The following is a 17,971-nucleotide window of genomic DNA, read 5'->3' as shown; positions in this document are numbered from 1 at the left end:
GAACATGGGACATAGAACACAGGACATGGGTATGAGGACATAGGGACAAGGGACACAGAGAAATGGGACATGAGACACCAACAAAAATTAGGTTCGATCCAAGGACTTTTGCTTGTATTTTGCAAGCGCTCTACCATCTGAGCTAATGTGGGACATGGTTAGAAGTAACGTATTCTTTAATTTAGCTTTACTTGGTTAATAGTAAACTGAATGATAGCATATTAATGTATACTTTGTTATTGTGGGGTATTTTGTTAAATATGCTAATTCATTCCTAATACAAACATCTTCTGTTGTGTAATATTACGGCTCCCCGGAGATAATTTACGTGCTGGGTATTTTTTTTATTTTTTGAAAAGTTGGGATATTTTTTTTCTATATGGCAAAAGTTAGGGCATTTTTTTTATTCTCTCATATATTAATAAAAACTTTGTCTGCAAAGCGTTATGCAGAATCCCGCCAAACGGACTCTCCTTTTCTGATTCTCATCACTCTGATTCATACCAATACGATGCCGAATTATTTCATTACTTTGGCGCTTCGCTTTGAAGGACAACAGTGACAATGCCGTAAACCATTACCTCATTTGATAAAGCAGTCTGTTTTCATTATCAGAATAGTTGGATATATGTGTCTTGTCCAAATGTTGTTTAACACAGATATCTTTTAATCTCCCCTATATGTCCGGCTTAAATAATGTATGGCTCGCAAGCTACATAATTTTAATCTCTTATTCATTCATACCTTTCAGGTTTGTATTTAGCGGAATTGCTCTTGTTGTAGTCTCTCGCATTCACTCCCATCATAGATCAAATATGTTCTTTATTACGAGCTAGTCGAAGGACCAAATGTAATGTTTCAAAGCTATGATACTGGAACAAAGTTAGCTCCACTTCCGATGTTCCGTACTGTCATTGAGCAGGAATGTCTACCCGCATCACTACAATATGAATTTTGACGCAAAAAAGCATCAAAATCGATATCATTTTTACAGTTGAAAGTATAATGCGAAAACGTATACCACATACATTCTGCTATCTCCCGTGAAAGTAAATTCTTAATGTCTGCGTTGAAAATCTAACGATCGATGAGGTTTCATCATTCAGTAGAACCGTAGCATGACATAAACATAGAACCAACTATTTCGACCACTTATGTGAATAGTTTGTGCAGGACCCCAAGAAAATTGTCAGACGGCAGCGGTCCAATTGATCACTTGATGGGTATGTCGGATACTGGTGGTATGGGTTTAAGTAGTTCTCTGTCAAAAGGCAAGTTGAAGGAGCTAGCTCCAAACGGGTGTCAGGGTTCTTACACAGCAGATGCGGATGCTGACGTCCCCGCCTTCCTTTTTCTCAGACAAATTTCTTTACTGTTCATCCTCCCGAATGCAGAATTTAATCCAGGCCTTTCTAATTGTCTCACCACAAATGCTATTCCACGCGCAAATCACCATCTCTGCAATTACTCACATCTTCTGTTCGGCAGTAGCAGAGCGTATCGTTAGCAGTAGTTCCTTTTGCCAGGAAAATTCTCTCAGATAAGCTCATGGCGTCCAAATTGAGCGGTCGTAGCACCGCTCTTGTTTTTATCGGTACCCCAACTCTATTCCTTGTTGTTCAAGTGCCTCCATGAACTTAGGCGACAGACGCGACTTAAAGTTGTCGACGTGAAGGCTCAGTGGACCATCTTTTCTGTACAAGTAATCCTCCCATATTGTGTTCGTAAAATGTCGTTCCACATCGTCGCGTCCATCCAAGCATTGGCTTCGATGGCATACACGTCGCCCTCAGGGTAAATGAATCCTCGACAGAGCCACGAGGTTTGACCATGATGGTATGAACTTGGTTTTTCGGCAACAACAACAAGCAACACAGTCTCACGATAAGACCACCTTTTGCCCCTGCTCGATTCACCACGGGCGGAGACGATGAAACCCAGGTGATCAGTGTAGCAAACAGTCGTCTCATCTTCGTTAGGATGAGCTTGATAGAATTAGCGTAGGTGCATCTCACATGCGTCACCTAATAATTCGTCGAGCTTTATGAGGCTTCCAGAATACGGCTGAACCGCTAATGGCAGGCTCCAAGCCATTTCTATCATCACTGAGCTTGCTTTCCTCGCTAATTTCAGAGCTCTCGCATTCGCTTCCGGTCCGAAGCCCCCGTGAGGCTAGCACTTGTCCTCTACTTTTTAAATTTCTGCACATCAGCTTTGAAGGATGCCACAAACGATTACAGCGTAGCATTTAGGATAGGTTGCGTTTCGCCTGCCTTGTATTTTCGACTTTTGTCTGATCGGCAGACTCACCTTTTACAAATTCATACCCCGACGATTTGTATATGACACCGTTTTTCACCTGTGCACCACTCTTGACGTTACAGAAAACCACTGCGAGTGAAAGGCTAGGAGTATTTACAAACGTAAGAGATGATAGACAGATGTGAGCTCACCCATATACTCAGAGTGCTTGATGAAGAAGAGATGGGTGACGGGCAAAGATGCTGTCTACGTCATAGTAGTACTCGCGGTTAGACAGCCAAAACAGTATGGGTCGTTTCTTGCGAAGGAGATTTCAACAAGCTGCAGTGTTCCTGCACCTAAACCAGACGTGACTCTGTAATGCAGGAGACCACCGACCTTCTAGCACATGTGCAAGGCACGTCAGCAAGATAATGACACTTTATTTGAGGCTACTTCACCAGCAGGAGCTCGAGACTAAAACATTATATCAATTCAGTGCTTTAAAACCCGATTGCGTATCAGACTGCCGCCCAGCATTTGCTCGACACTTATTAACCATGTCAGCTGCTTAGGATGCGCAAAGCACGTCGTTCACTACGCCGTTGCATACATGTGCCATAAGCTTTTACGAGATATCATGGGCAATATCATTTGACTCGCTCATCCTAGCACAGGCGCAAAAGAATACACCATTTTCGCTAGACTGCATTCAACTCACCCTCCGCAACTTTCAACCTCCTTCTAGAACCTTGTACCGCCCGCCAACAGTAAAACCATGTTTTCACAGGCATTGACAAGCTCACGGCTGTGTGATTCCACCAGGTGTTGCAAACAAACCATGTCACGTGCTGGTGAATACGAAAGCGGGTCACCTATTGCAGATTACCCTGCCATAACTTCTGTATAAGTCACTTTCAGTTGTTGCTTAAAAGGCTTTCATTCCACCTCCTTTAAACGAATCCACCGCGATTTCTTAACGCGGTCTTTGATTTCAAACCATCGTTTCACTTGAAACAAAACATGAGATCTTTAAGTTGACAATCTGTGAAAATGAGCGCCAGGCTTTCGGGGGGAGAATTGAAAATCTTCATGCATAGCAGCATATATTTGAATATATCTCTGGAATACTCATTCTTGTCAGACAGGCTCATAGTCCAAATCTTGCCTCCAAATATTGGACATACAAAGAAGAAATGATTTAATGCTGATAGCATTTTGCTTCGAAATTTTAATTCCGTCGTGGTACTGAACAAGGCCGATGCCATGGAACGCGAGCAATAATCCCGCGGGCGACATTCGCGCACCAGCCATAGCAACGGCACTTCGTCTTCAACAGCAACGGAATAGGCCTACAGATTCCGTCACCCCCAGAGCCTTTTCTCTTCGTGTGGTGGAGATGGATGACCTTAATATTTCCCACGAGTATCTGAAAGAGTTGCGTCACTGTGCTCTGCTGCACCCAAAAGATTTTCCTACCGATGCTGCAGGTCCTGACGGTACAATCCTTGTCCATCCAAGACTACACGCACAGTTTGTAGTGGCTGCGCGTTCTCATGAGGCTGTCCCATGTGGCCATATTGCTTTGTCACAAGTGCAAATGATCAATCTAGAGCTCTGCAGTTTACAGACAGAAAAGTGGGCACTTTTCTGGGATCAGGTGTCGATTGCGAACGCTGTGGCAATTGAAATTCGGCCGATGCTAATGAAAAATAATATGAATATCAACAAAGAGGAAGAGGAGGTTACTGCAGAAGCGATAAAGGATCCGACTGCTACGATTGTGACGGATGCCAAAGAGTTTGCCGCTGCATTCATCAAGTATACGTGGCAACGCGTACTGACTGAGCATGAGCGTATCGTGATGGCTTTCAAAGATGGTCATACCTACTTCGTCCGCGTCTTGGAAGTCGATGTCAAGGATGAAGACGAAACAGACTTTACCATGCCGGACTCGTATCGCGGTCGGGTGGATCATGACACGCAAATATTTGTGTCATCAGACAACGGAGATTCTTCAGCTTTTAAATTGCTCAATACGTCAACCCTCGACAATGCAGGCCTAAAATCTGTACGCTCCGACGTTGTTACAGTGCTTACAAACGACGGGGAAGAATTTCCTGTAAAAAAGAAGCTGCTTTTTCCGTGCATCAAACTGTCATCAGCTGTACTTTCAGGCATGGGTGTACATAAAGATGCTACCACTACAATCAAGGTAGACGTGGATTGTTGTACGTTCGATCGCGTACTGTTATATCTCGAACACGAAGCTCGCGACGACAGCACTGAGTTTCAGTTCGATCCTTCAGTCATAGACGATCTTTTAGCCGCTGCTATAAAAGTGGGATGCGTTGGATTACAAGAGGTTTGTCAGAAACGCTTTGGTGAATTCGAATCACGAGTGCGCAAGGAAGCAATTCGATGGGTAGAGGTCGTTCGGCGCAATGCATCGGGCGAGGTGTGGCTCGTCATGCAAGGAATGGTATTAGATATTACGCGCTGGGTCCCAGAGCATCCAGGGGGTTCTGAATTAATTGCTCAAGAGGCGATAAATGTAGATTCAACAGTCATGTTTGAGATCTACCACGCCAGTCGCCAGTCTTTCCGCTATCTTAAACAATTTTACATTGGAGAACTTTCCGAGTTCGATATTGGTACAATACCCGCAACAAAAGAGCAGCCATCAGAAGCATTTATACAAGAATTGCAACATTACACGACGTGGCGTATCAAGCCGAAAGAGCATGTTTACAAAAGCTTTTAAAATCAAAAGTATTGTCTCTTTCATCTCCCTACTAAGTGAAATTACTTCATGAACTTCGGAGGCATTTATGTCGACCAAAATCAGCTATTATGCTTTTTACAGAGGAAGGGTAAACCACCGATCAAAACCAATTAGTCATGAAGCCTTCTTAATAAAGCTACCGTCGTGTTTTGTCTCTGTCCACTGGCAAATCGTTGCTTACCAACCTTGATATTGATTGAGTGTGTGGACAAAATCTTTTGCGGGCTATGCCCGAAATCTTCTTTCGCCGGTAAGTCTATGAAGCGTACATGAAAGCCCTTTAAGAAAATGTCCTAAAACTAAGTATATTGCGCTCAGAGGCCTTATAAAGCCTATGTAAGCTGTCACTAGCCAAATTTTTGCAGAACTGTTTAAACTGATGATTCGCGCCACCTTATCAAACTTGCGCCGCGTGCAGCAACGCAGTATCTCAGTCTCATCTTGTCGTCAATGGACTCAAGTTCACTCGCATATGCAAGTAGGTGACAACCATAACAAGCTCTTAAGTTTGCCGCAAACTGTGTCTATAATTGGTGCTCCCATGACGTGTACGGTTTTTACGCTATGGCTCTATGATTTTTGTAATCTGAATATAGTTGTCTTAACCCCATGCAGATGGTCAGCCGCTGTTGGGTGCGGACGACGGACCCGATCTACTGCGCAAAGCGGGGCTACATAAAGCATTAGTCGGCTTAGGCTGGTCTGTGGAGGAGAATGGAAATCTCAAATTTAAGGCGCCAGCCTATGATGACCCTAAGCTTGATCCTTGCTACGGAAAGGCCAAACAATGTTTTCCTGGTGCGTTTGCGTTTGAATCATATACGACCTACCGACATGACATTTTCATTTCGTCACAGTTGGCAATGGAATGAAACAATTGTACGAGATCTTCAAGCAAAAGGCTGAAGAGGGAAAGTTTTGTTTGGTGCTAGGTGGCGATCACACCATCGGTGCTGGCTCCCTAGCAGGTTTATTGTCAGTTCACCCAGACGCAGGAGTGATCTGGGTGGACGCACACGCTGACATCAACACACCAGCGGACTCAGAATCTGGCAACATGCATGGTATGCCAATTGCCTTTCTCATGGATGGTATGGTGGACAGCTCGAACGTTCCAGGCTTCGAATGGCTTGCAAACGTCCCCAAGATGAAACCAGAGCAGCTTGTATATGTCGGTCTGCGCGATGTTGACTCGTTCGAGCGTCGCGTGATTCATGAAAAGGACATCAAGGCGTTCAGTATGCAGGATGTGGATCGGCACGGTATTGGTAAAACAATGGAAATGGCTCTCGATCACCTTTGCGGTAGGAAGCAACGACCACTACACATGAGCTACGATATTGATGCAGTGGACCCATTAGTTGCCCCTTCTACGGGTACGCGTGTACGTGGAGGACTCACCTGGCGCGAGGCGCATTATGTTGCTGAAGCTGTGGCAGAAACGAATTTGATGGTGGGTTTAGATATGGTGGAGGTGAATCCAACGCTCTCGCCCGGCGATGGAGCTCAGATTACTGTCGACATGGCGCTGCTTCTTATTTCATCAGCTCTAGGTAATCGTATCTTGTAAGCGGGTATGAGCAAAATGTTGTGCCTCGAAGGCATAAATGGTACTTCGAGCTCATTAGTACAAAAAATATACATCTGCGATCGAGTTTATGAGAGGTGACAGGTACATCATCGCTTGCCTTTTTTCCTGAAATCGTTTTGAGCGTGAATAAGTCCACTGTCTTCCAGCGCCTGTCGGGCACATGAGTTGATGTGTTTGAACCTATCAGGACCTAGCTTGATGCCGCCGTACCATCTCGTCACGACAACTGCCACATTCTCAGCCTTTAGCAGCTCTAATAAAAATAATAGCTTACTTCCAGCACCGTGCTCGCCATCCTCATCATTATCCTTAATTGTAGTTGCGCCAACAATTCGATACGCCAAAATGTTGTGGGTTGCTTGTTCAACCTTGCGATCGTCCAGTAAGAGAGCAAGAAACGCTCGCACGTCCTGAACGCTTTTAACACGACATGCGTGAGCAATGAAGGTGCTTTTTCGATCGATGATCATTTTACCATGGACAATTAGTGGTGCAATCACAACCTCACGCTCAACATTGCGAATGAGTTGCGCTGTTCGCACACGAGGTCGCAGCAACCGCGGATCGGAGTCGAATTGCTGAAGACGGATCTCGACTGCAAGTCCCTTTCCATTATTGTTCGTGTTACTAGCAACCGCTTGAGAAGACTCAAGCTCAGCGCTTGAGTATCTGTCTCGCACCTTTCCAATCCACTCGTAGAGACATACTTGACCTTTCGAACGTTCAAAAATTGCAGTCTGTATCAAGTTGAAGCCATAAGCTACTTATTCTATCATGAATCGTCACTGACGTACCAAGCACTCCAAAATTTCATCTCGCTGTATGTTCGTCAATCCAAAAGATTCGTACACTTCAGCGATCGGGGCATCAATGGACGGGTATCCTTGAGGCAAATGAACCAAGAGGACGATGGCGTGAGGTCCACCAAGTGAGATAGTAAACGATCTCACCAATCCTGAATTATCTAAATCAGCCTTGAGGCAAAACGCGTCCTCAAATATGGACTTATGCGCTGATTAGATAAGTGTTTACGCAAGGAATCAGACAGCATAACAGAGTTCTTCAAAAGTTACCCGTAAAACTTCAATCTCCTCGCTCTGAACACATATTGGCAAAACAACCGAATGAAAGTCAAGCATAAGGTGCCGCATTAAAATGAGTTTTTAAGCAGTACTTGAGCCTTGAGCTGCTTGTGAGAGTGACTTTACCTGAAGCTCTGCATTGTCCTCCATGACAAGTCTCTGAAGTGTCCTGACCAATCCAGACGCCCAGATTTTGAATTTTTACAAATTGTCAAAACACAAACAAGTGAAATATGGAATCCGGGAATGGCGCTGAGCAACTCTCTCGCGCCATTCAACGCAGGCGTCGTAAGCAGACTAAAATCAAAGCGAATGATGACGGTCAGTGGGGCCGCTGCATGTTCAAAGTGCTGCGAAAAAAGCGTTATTGCAACATTGCAAGGTACATAGGAATAAAAATGATGGCAATTTCGGGCTAATTGTTAATGTGTAGAGTTCCGGGCTCGCTCTTCTGCGGCAATCACCTACCTGAAAGCGACGTGCTGTCATGCAAGAAATCGCAAAAGTTTAAATTTTCTACACGTCGTCGTGTGCCATGTCCGGTAGACAAATCGCATACGGTCTACGAGTACGATCTGGCCAAGCACGTACAAATCTGTAATCGCGTTAAAGACGCTGATGTCATGAAAAATCTGCCATTCTACAGTCACAACATTAATTCTGGCTTGCATAGCATTGACAAGAAAGAAAAAACTTTCGAAGAGGAAGTGGATGAGAATGGACACTTGAATTTGTCAGCTAAGGTGCAACAAAGCATTATTGACCGGCTGCAAGCTATAGATTTTGCAAATCTACGATCACGGATTGAAGTGGCTTATGCGTCGTGTGTTGGTGAATTGGCGTCCGAGCACTTACATCATAATTGCTGTGATGAACTTTTTGAAACGAAAAAAACATCTGGATCTTCGAATAGCGTGTTACGGCATATAAAGCAGCAAGCATCGATAATTGGACATATGGATAAAGTAAAATTGTTGGCGAACCCAGATTCGGCTTTTGTGGAGCTTGGAGCAGGAAGAGGGTTGTTGTCTTTGGCACTGGCTCAGACGTACCCAGATAGTCTTTTCGTGCTGATTGATCGGGCGCACACACGAGGCAAGGCTGATCACTTTATTGGTAGAAACGGTATGAACGATGTAGCCTCAAAAAAATCCCCGACTACATTGCGCGCAAAGATCGACATTCGACATCTTAATTTTGCCGGTATGCAAGAGATTTCGAACAAACCTGTCATTTGCATGTCAAAGCATTTGTGTGGTGTAGCAACAGATCTATCGCTTCGAGCTATCACGCAGACGCTGCCTGAAACTGACAGCGATATTAGTAACCTGTCAAAAGACGCACCGGCTTCTGTCAACACTAGATTCAAAGGATTGGCGATTGCACTCTGCTGCCATCATGTTTGCACGTGGGGGGACTACGTGAACCCCGAATTCTTTCTGACTTATAACTTCAAGCCTGAGGAGTTTGAGCTGCTTACATGCATGACGTCTTGGACAACTTGCGGAATGGGCCTCAAAGGCGACGCGGTGAAGCACATTCTTGGCATAAGGTACTCGACTAATCTTTAGAGACTTGTTACTTCCTTCTAATTAATCTATGATTTACTTGTAAATGAAGCAAAGACGAACGTGCAGAACTCGGAAGAAAATGCAAACGTATTATTGATGCCGGTCGTGCGGCTTATTTGGCACAATTCCAGTTAAAAACTCGACTTGTCCAGTATTGTGACGCTAACGATAGTCTGGAGAATTGTCTGCTTCTTGCATGGCGATAGAGCTGACTGATATCAAATAGCTTACAGTATAATATTAAAAAAATACTGCTTTTCCGTGAGCAGACTCTTTTAAGCGATGGTGCAAATGCTACTCCCTTTTACATTTCGGCAGAATTGTCGTCACTTCTTGACATGTTAATGTTTTTCGGCATTACTGACGGATTTTTACAAGGGTCTATTTTTGTAAATATGTTGTAAAAAAGTTTCACAATAATCATGTGTCATTAGCACAATGGGCATTAATGCTATGGGAAAGAAGCGCTTCCACGAGGATGAAGGAGATGCTTGCAAGCGCGGCGAGGGGATCAATGTGCAGCCGTTAGATGTTCTTTCCATGCAGCAATTACTGATATCCATGAGCGCCGATAAATACGAGCCTCGCGTTATAGCGCAGCTTCATGAGTTTGTTCACCGTACTCTTTACCTTTGCTACCTTTATTACAATGTAATTTGCAATTTCAATTGTACTTATCACTGCGGTGTTTTAGGCTATGTGACTGAGATTCTTGTAGATGCTCAAGAATATTCGATGTACGCGGATAAGCAGGTCAGAGATCACGGTTTTAAATTCTGTCCAAGACGATATATCAAAATGGTATTGTCTTATGATCGTAGACGGTTGATTCAGACGACGTTCGTCTCGCTATTCAATCGAGGCTCAACCACCACTACGCTCAAGTACCGTCTCGTGAGGTGTGATCAGGCTGTCGTCATCTCAAAGTGGACTTAAGTATAAAAACTTATTGTGTTTTAGCTGATGATGGAGCTGGCAGAAAAGCGGAACTGCATTCCACTGCCACCAATTTCAAATGAGTACGGTGTGAGACTTCCACCTCTGCAGCATCAACTCGTGACGAAGGAGTGTGATCGACAGGATGTGGTGCGTTGCTGAAAAATGGTCAGAATGGAAAGTATATGGATGTGGTAAACATATGTGTTCGTGCCGACAGAAAGCGCCGAACACGCCTCGTCTTGGAGATATGTCAAGCCCTGGCACGGGTCTGAGAGGCAATACTTCCAGACCGCCTGTACATCCGCACATTGAAGGCACGCGCAACAAGAAGTATGCTCGCAGACCTATTCCTATAAAGATTAGTCCAAACATGTAGTGCTTGTTCTCTCAGCACTTGATATACTGGTAGATTGAGCGAAAAAATGATTCTCGTACCGTCTGACTAAATTTCTAACTGAAGTCTCACCGAATCAATAGGTCACAGTCTTCGCTAAGGTATCTGAGGATTCAATGCAAAACTCAGTGCGGAAGTCTTGAAGCAACTTACACAACAAATGATAGCCTTTGATACATGGCCAAAGCATTGCGCATCTTTTAAAATTTGTTACATCACAGCAAGAAATGAATTCGATCCAAAATGGAATCTGTATCGCGGGAAATTCGCATGGAATCAAGTTTCCCGTGAGCCAAAGCGGCTTTTATAGCTGATCGGTCAGTGTTTTTATCGACTATGAGCTTTGCAACTAGTAAATCGTCTTCTTGTGACCACATACGTAGATTTGATGGCAGAGTTCCCTTGAGAAATGCTCTCGCCACATCAACATTTCCGTTGCAGTAATACAACGCATTCACAACAACTGGGACCTTTTGTCCTGTTTCGAGTTGAAGTTGGCATATAATAGCGTCCGACTCATCTTCTGTAGCAAACCGTACATCTACCCCATTCTTTTCACTACTGCCATTGTCAAGCAGACATTGATCTTCTGTACATGTCTCGCTTGCATGTGAGCAATTATCTGAAACCTTAAAGCTATTCCCTTCGCTCGAAAGTGTGTGTATATCGTCAGAATTGGACAAAGCATGAAGACGAGCTCTCTTACTTGGATCTGCTGCATACTCTGCCCATGCACTTCGAAAGAAGACGACCCGAGCTCCACCTGTGTCATTAACATTGGCTACATCGGTTTTCACGTCTTCTTCCTCGTCTTCCTGACTTGATCTTTCAAAATTACCGATAGCAAAAGAGCCTCTCTTACGCTTTTGGTGCGTTGGCGTTCCGACTCCACAACGCCGTGGTGGCAAGCTCGTTACCGGCGTGACTACAGATTCTGAGGAAGTTGGCGTTGTTGGTCCAACATTCGCTGGAGTAGCTATAGATGACGAATCCCTTGCGATAGCCTCTTCTTTTATCGCTTCGCCATCGTTGGATCGTTGCAGTCGCATACGAATGATCTCCTATTATTTCAGATGCACTCGCCTCTCTAGTAAGTACTTGGTCATTTTAACAGATTTTCTTTGACGCCACCTACCACAGCTCTCGCTATAATTATACGCTGCTCCTTGGGCGTCTTGCTCTTAAGCTGTTTTCGAAAGCGCTCGTGCATACTTTGCCACGAATGATTCGTCACGCGACTGCTCTCCGCAAGTTTCCAGGTGCTCGCGGGTACTGACTTCATGGACTCCCAGCCACGCACCTTGGCAAAAAGCAGCAGACGCGCGTCGTCCTCCACCGTATATCGAACCCGCCCTTTCAGCTGCGTTGCACTCGGTTTTGAGCTAAACACGGCCCCCGAGTATTTCGCCGAGTCTTGAAGCGCCCCTTCGGCGACCGAGTCATATATATAATCTACCGAGACCCACTCAGGACGTCTCGAGTCCAGCTCATCATAGTCTACGATTTCTATGGCACCTGCAGGAGATGATGATATGACTCCGCCATGCTCTTCAATGAGTCGTCGCACTTCAGTGGCTAGGTCATTTGAGAGCGTTCTTGTAAGAATAAATTTGCGGCCATGAAAGATCGGTGCCTTTTGAGTGGCCATTGTTGTAGGGTTTCTTAGGGCTTGAGTGGAAGATAGGGTGTTAACATATTACAATTGAAGACACAGCCCAATTTCAAATTTCTGTCAATTTTTCTTACGACATATTACAATATTACACAGGTGTATCTTTAACCTCCCGTAGTATATAAATTTAATACTCCTGCAACAGGCGTAGATACTGAGTCATCTACCCCCCATCGCGAAAAGAGGTGCAGGGTCTCCTACTGGGAACAATAGGGTACTATTGTGCCTAGTTGATTTGGATCCAGCCCTCAAAAATGTACCCTGTTTAACGGATAGGGCTCACGGCTCAAAATCGCTGGTCACGGCCTGTGCTTTGTGGAGCTACGGGAGGTCCAGATTAAGTAAATTGTCGTGCATTTACATAGGACTCGCGCTGTCGAAACAGCAGACAATTTGCGGAGGTAATAACGTTGCAGAATCGGAGACGTGCATCCAGCTACGGGGATATCTTAAAGGTTTTGCGGGATATTTAGGTACATTTTGAAGGCTTCGACGGCGTAAAACATCGTCTTGATCTAGACCTATATTTATGATGTTAGCTTATCTATCTAAGATATGTCGTGGCTTGAAGGCTATTAAATCGACAGTAAGTCGAAAAAATTCGGCGTCACGCACTGCCCAACCAGTGGAGCTCCTGCCGAGTCAAGATCACCCCTATCCGAAAACAAATGGCTTTGGCGGGACTCGAGGCTGCTATAGCTTTGGTGGAAGAAAAGGCAGAGTTCGAATAGTAAAAGCAGCAGTGAGCCACAACAAGCAATTCTCGTAGCTGCGGACCACGTCGGGGACATCAGACTCAAAAGCCTAATGAGGTTCCCAAGTGCCCGAGTCCGATGGATAGCCGCGCCACCAAACTCTGTAGAAGCGTTGATGGTGACTAGTTCTTTCCACGATGATGGATAGATTAATTATCGTGATCGACAATAGTCTCGACTACCCAACGACGCTCTCAACGAGAGTCCGATAGCGGAGGTGGTGTTGAACGTGAAAGCGATTGAGCGACTCTGGAAGCCGGAGAGCGATCACCGCGTGAAAAATGAGGCATTATAACAGCGTTGCTTGACGCTTTAAGATCGCTGTGAGAGCGTTTCGAGCTTGCTGCAGAGCAGTATTCGAAACTCGACGTTCTGGCTGATGGTCCCGCCCAATGCTCGGCTTTAGAGTCTTGTTTTGAACTACGATTTGAACAGGTTCATGTTCGACTTCGGAAAGACAGGAAATCTCGTGAGATGGCTCACGAACATCTGTTTCACACTTTTGAAGAGGTAGATTCTGCAACGTATTCCGTGGTGAGTACCATTTCCGCCTTCAAGTGTTGGAATCAGTAAAGAAGCAATCCTTCGTTGTCCTTCAACGCTTGCACGCCAAAAAGGATTTCCAGAGCGAAGAGTTGGTTGCTCTTCGTGCACAAATGAAGAGACTTCATGATCAGCTCGATCATCTACCAAAGGTACAGTGGGACTGGCAGATCCACTCGAAAGATACAACTTTAGCCCACCAACATACAATGTAGGATGTAGGCGCATGCATGTGGGGATTGCAAATGTATACGTATCACCATTGCACTTCAAGACTTTAAATCAGTTCAGTAAATCTTGCTGAAAACTCCCTGCTTCCCAAGTTGGACACTGCTTTTCAGGCATATGTGTCCTGCTAAGTAGTACAAGATCATTGACATTATAGAGTTTCTTGTTCTTCCCTTCGCTCCAATCTGCTTGTTCTTTTTGCAAATACTGAGCAATCGCAATTGCTCTTCAACCAACCAAGCAAATGCTTGGCTATACAAAATAAAGTGATCGACGTGTTGTTCCTCACGGCTTGTCATGTCGTCTAGAGCTCTCATTGTATCAAAATTCGCTTTTAACTCTGTGACAGCATTGATGTCTGACTGTGGCTCTATAGCCATAGTTCCATCCCCACTTAAGGTAGAGACCTCGCCGATTATGGAAGCAGGCACTCTAGGATGAATGCCATAGTTCATATTAAATGGTAGATGACCTCTCGAGACATGCGTGGAGTTGTATAACGCAATCTCTGCAAGAAGGAGAAATCCACTCCACTTTCTGAACGACGTAGCGTAACTACGCAGTAACTCCTCCAGGACTCGAGTCACACGCTCTGTTTGACCGTCCGTGTCAGGGTGCGCCGCTGTTGATAAGGACAATTTGGTGTCCAATCGTCTGACAATTTATGCCAAAACTTCGACGTAAAACGGGTTTCACGGATAGACACGATCACAACGGGAAGGTCCTAAAGAATAAAAAAAGTGTCTTCAAAGAACTTAGCTGTCTTCTCGGTAGAGATCCTATCCGAAACAGGCGCAAGATGAACCATCTTGCTGAATCAGTCTGCTTACACAAGGATGCCACTGCGTCCATGTGTGTCACGCGGAAGTCCGAAAATGAAGTCCACTCCCAGACTTCCAGCTGTCAGTCGGCACCGCCAGCGACCGAAGTGGGGCCTGAGTGGAATCTGATGGTTTCACTCTCTGATAAGTCCTCACATACGTGCGCACCCACTTATACACGGGTGGCCAATAGTTTTCCTAAAAAACGTTTTCTCACGTCCGAAATAGCCACCCGAAGGGCTTTCATGTTACTTGTACAAGAGACGATGACGCAACCCTCGTCATATGGATCACCAACTCTTGCTGTGTCCCCGCGCATAGTACGACAATCCGTCGTGTTCTCCAAAACGGTGAACGCGCGATCTTGAGCGAGTCGGAAGACCTTGCAGTGCTTTGACGAAAAGCTCATAAAAATACATCAACAAGTCCCGACATGCCTTATTAGAATTGTACTCTTCGACAGTTTCTTCGCTCAATGTAGTCATAGTTGATTTTGATTGTCTAAACATCTTCGCATTGTCGACATGAATGGTGAAAATTTTCGCTCCTGGAAATTGGATCATAGTCCGAATCTCTTGACAGCTCATCGGCTAAGATGTTCATCTTGCCTGGCTTGTAGAATACAACAAAATTATACTACGCAAAGAATAAATCCATCGAGCTATTCTTTGCAGTAATTGAGGAGTCTATACTGCTGTACGCAGTGATACATGATCTGTATAGATCGCAAAGCGCTTCACTTCAAAAAAGTACACACGGAGCTTAACCAGAGCATACTTCGTAGATAGAAAGTATTTGTCATGAACTGGATAGTTCCGTTCCGCAGGCCGGAGTTGTCGCGACTGATACAAAACAACTTGCTCTCGAACCTCATCGTCGTGTTGCATCAGCGCACAACCGATGGTATAATCAATTGCTATGGAAACGCTTATCGTGGCTCACAATCGCAAGAACAGAAGATTCTCTTAAGCTCATCTTTACTTCGGCAAATACCGTTTAATGATCTCTTACCATTCCCACTCAATGTTCTTCTTCAAAAGAGTCGTTTGGGGTTGCATCAACGCTGCACAGTTGCGCGTGAATTTGTGTTAATAATTGGCCAAGCTAACCATTGTCTCAGCTGTTTCTCATTGTTTGGCACATACCAATCATTGATAGCTTTGACTTTTTCGGATCAACACGAACGGCATTCTTGTCCCTAAAGCAGCCTAGAACGGGGATCTCTGGTGCAAAGGAAATGCACTTGTTTATATTAGCGTAGACTTTACGTTCTCGTATAACTTGAAAGACCTGACGAAGATGATCAAGATGAACATCGACATCAGACCTCACCGGTTTTCTTACCATAAGCAAATATCTCGTCAAAGTAACTCGGAGCAAATTCTCGCAATGAACGAAGAAGATTCGTTACCATTTTGTTAAAATTTGCGGAAGCGCTCGTTGAACCTAGTGTATCACCAACCATTCCCACAGCATACCACTGAGGGTACTGACTGCAGTTAGTGGTGTATCACTTTTGCGCATATGTATCTGATAGAAACCATCTTTCAGATCGATGGCAATGAAAGTCGTACGGCTAACCATTCCATCAAAAGTCAACACCTTGCGTGAAACCGAAAACTCGGGCAGGTATGGCTGCATCGCTCAATTATCAAAAGCGTGAATAATGCATTAATCACCTGTGGCTTTCCTCACATAGAAGTTCGGACTACAATGCGGAGACCAACTTTCACGCGCGTGACTACCCGTCTGTCGTTGCACAAAGAACTCGTTAATGGCAAAGACTTGTTCTTAAGGCAACGGTCACTGCAGTGTTACTCATGAAGAATGTCTATGTCAGATAGCAATTCGCCCGGCATCTTGTTTGGAAATAAATCAGCAAAGTTCTAGGCAAGTCTGTACGCATACTTTGTCCTTAGAGCGTCGTACGACTGCTCATCAAACCTTTCCTTCCGTGTCTTCTCATCAAATACTTCCGCAGTATTGATGTCATCGTCGACAGTTTCTTCGACAATCGCACATATTTGCGAGATTTCGCCTTTCGCCAGGCTAGCTTCAGCGTCCTTTTGCTCATCAACGGCAAGAAAAACAATTCTTTGACTAAACTTGGAGGATCACCTAACTTCACGTGACGGATAATATTGAAGTCATCCTAGACCACACAACTGTAAAGTCGCTTGGGTGTCTTGTTCCTGAACACCTTCTTCACCAATACAACTTGTCCCTTGATCAGGGGCACGCAAAATACTCGACGGGTAACTGTTTTAGTTGCCATCTTACTCTTCTCTCGGGATGGCTCTTTGCCTCTGACCCCACTATTCTCTATTCTACCATTGACCTTGACTTCCATGTCGATATCAGAGGAGACTGTCTTTTCTGGTGCCTGACTGCTCTACCTCAGTGAATGTCTTTACTTTCGTCTTTTGGGCTTGTTCTGTGATCATGAAGGGGGGGGCACTGCACACAACAATATTACTTGGGACATCTGTGACATCTTCACCAGATGTATATGCCCAGACCATTTCGTTCATCATCATGCAGCTCGAGTAAGCGCTGCACGACTTTTTGACGACGATCTTCATATTCATGCAGTCAATGCTACGCTAATAATGCTCCAACTATGACATGCCTAGGATGATAACAAAGTTATCATTGAGGTTAAACTCGTCTTCACGTTGTAAATCCTCAAAATCATTGCCAAGCCTTGCTTTAACATCTTCATTCTTGATCCATCGAGCAGACAAACGATCCTTCCTTCTTTCACATTAGGCAGGCGAACACCATTTCCAGTCATAATTTGCGCAAGAACAAGGTTGTTTGATGCACCAGTGTCAAACAAAGCTCGTAGTAAAACCATCTACAAAGACTGCTTGGGCAACTCCGCCTCACAATTTCACTCATGGTGAAAATTGCATGTTCATCATGCACGTTAAGGCCGGAGTTCTGTGTACCACAGCATCCAGAGTACTCTTCTCGGACCCATTATGAAGCCCCGTCCCTACTGGTCGTTCTCGTTCTCTTACCCTCGAGAGCGTTCGAGCCGACGACCTTTATAGTGTCCGAGGTTATCCGAACAAGAACCCCGTGTCTGTTGTCGACTCGGCAAAGGCACTCTGCAGTTCCGGGCAATATGACCCGGCCTCCCACAACGGAGACACTTTTCATCGTTGCGAGGACGCTCATTTCCAGGCTTGGATTTGCACGATATGTCCATTGGCTCTGGACCATCACAAGTGCCAGTCGACTGGCGCGCTTGCCTTGGTACAGAGCCATTTAACTTGGCTTGCTTGTTGCTGAAATCTTCTTGCATCGCACGGTTGATGGCATCGTCCAGCGTCTTGATATACTC

At 44.9% G+C, this 17,971-nt stretch overlaps 6 protein-coding genes across 6 annotated transcripts; 3 read left to right on the top strand and 3 right to left on the bottom strand.

The window, feature by feature from the left end:
• Positions 1 to 727: 727 nt before the first annotated feature.
• PHALS_14633 (uncharacterized protein) lies at positions 728 to 3,504 on the bottom strand. The gene has a single exon (XM_036407531.1). The coding sequence runs from the start codon at positions 2,246 to 2,248 to the stop codon at positions 2,021 to 2,023; it is 228 nt and encodes a 75-aa protein (XP_036263225.1). The 5' UTR covers positions 2,249 to 3,504; the 3' UTR covers positions 728 to 2,020.
• Positions 3,503 to 5,005, top strand: PHALS_12752 (cytochrome b5; the record flags this gene model as incomplete). Its single annotated transcript, XM_024728366.1, has 1 exon — positions 3,503 to 5,005. One exon carries the CDS (start codon positions 3,503 to 3,505, stop codon positions 5,003 to 5,005), a length of 1,503 nt encoding a protein of 500 aa, XP_024578850.1.
• Positions 5,006 to 5,405: 400 nt separating this feature from the next.
• PHALS_12751 (arginase) lies at positions 5,406 to 6,596 on the top strand (the record flags this gene model as incomplete). The annotated part of the gene is made up of 3 exons (XM_024728365.1): positions 5,406 to 5,574; positions 5,642 to 5,824; positions 5,884 to 6,596. 3 exons carry the CDS (start codon positions 5,406 to 5,408, stop codon positions 6,594 to 6,596), a joined length of 1,065 nt encoding a protein of 354 aa, XP_024578849.1.
• Positions 6,597 to 6,703: 107 nt separating this feature from the next.
• Positions 6,704 to 7,849, bottom strand: PHALS_12750 (Uncharacterized conserved protein; the record flags this gene model as incomplete). Its single annotated transcript, XM_024728364.1, has 4 exons — positions 6,704 to 7,354; positions 7,412 to 7,621; positions 7,691 to 7,714; positions 7,826 to 7,849. 4 exons carry the CDS (start codon positions 7,847 to 7,849, stop codon positions 6,704 to 6,706), a joined length of 909 nt encoding a protein of 302 aa, XP_024578848.1.
• Positions 7,850 to 7,932: 83 nt separating this feature from the next.
• Positions 7,933 to 10,655, top strand: PHALS_12749 (trna guanosine-2-o; the record flags this gene model as incomplete). The annotated part of the gene is made up of 10 exons (XM_024728363.1): positions 7,933 to 8,081; positions 8,133 to 9,251; positions 9,320 to 9,421; positions 9,497 to 9,649; positions 9,705 to 9,889; positions 9,965 to 10,023; positions 10,092 to 10,169; positions 10,231 to 10,356; positions 10,427 to 10,539; positions 10,619 to 10,655. The coding sequence occupies 10 exons, from the start codon at positions 7,933 to 7,935 to the stop codon at positions 10,653 to 10,655; spliced, it is 2,121 nt and encodes a 706-aa protein (XP_024578847.1).
• A 163-nt stretch (positions 10,656 to 10,818) lies between these two features.
• PHALS_12748 (Rap1 Myb domain) lies at positions 10,819 to 12,251 on the bottom strand (the record flags this gene model as incomplete). The annotated part of the gene is made up of 3 exons (XM_024728362.1): positions 10,819 to 11,246; positions 11,310 to 11,664; positions 11,739 to 12,251. The coding sequence occupies 3 exons, from the start codon at positions 12,249 to 12,251 to the stop codon at positions 10,819 to 10,821; spliced, it is 1,296 nt and encodes a 431-aa protein (XP_024578846.1).
• Positions 12,252 to 17,971: the final 5,720 nt, after the last annotated feature.

The sequence above is a fragment of the Plasmopara halstedii genome, assembly GCF_900000015.1.
Source record: "Plasmopara halstedii genome assembly, contig: Scaffold_650, whole genome shotgun sequence".
NCBI lineage: Eukaryota > Oomycota > Peronosporomycetes > Peronosporales > Peronosporaceae > Plasmopara > Plasmopara halstedii.
Note: the sequence above shows the minus strand (reverse complement) of the source record. Positions and strands in the feature narration are given on the sequence as shown.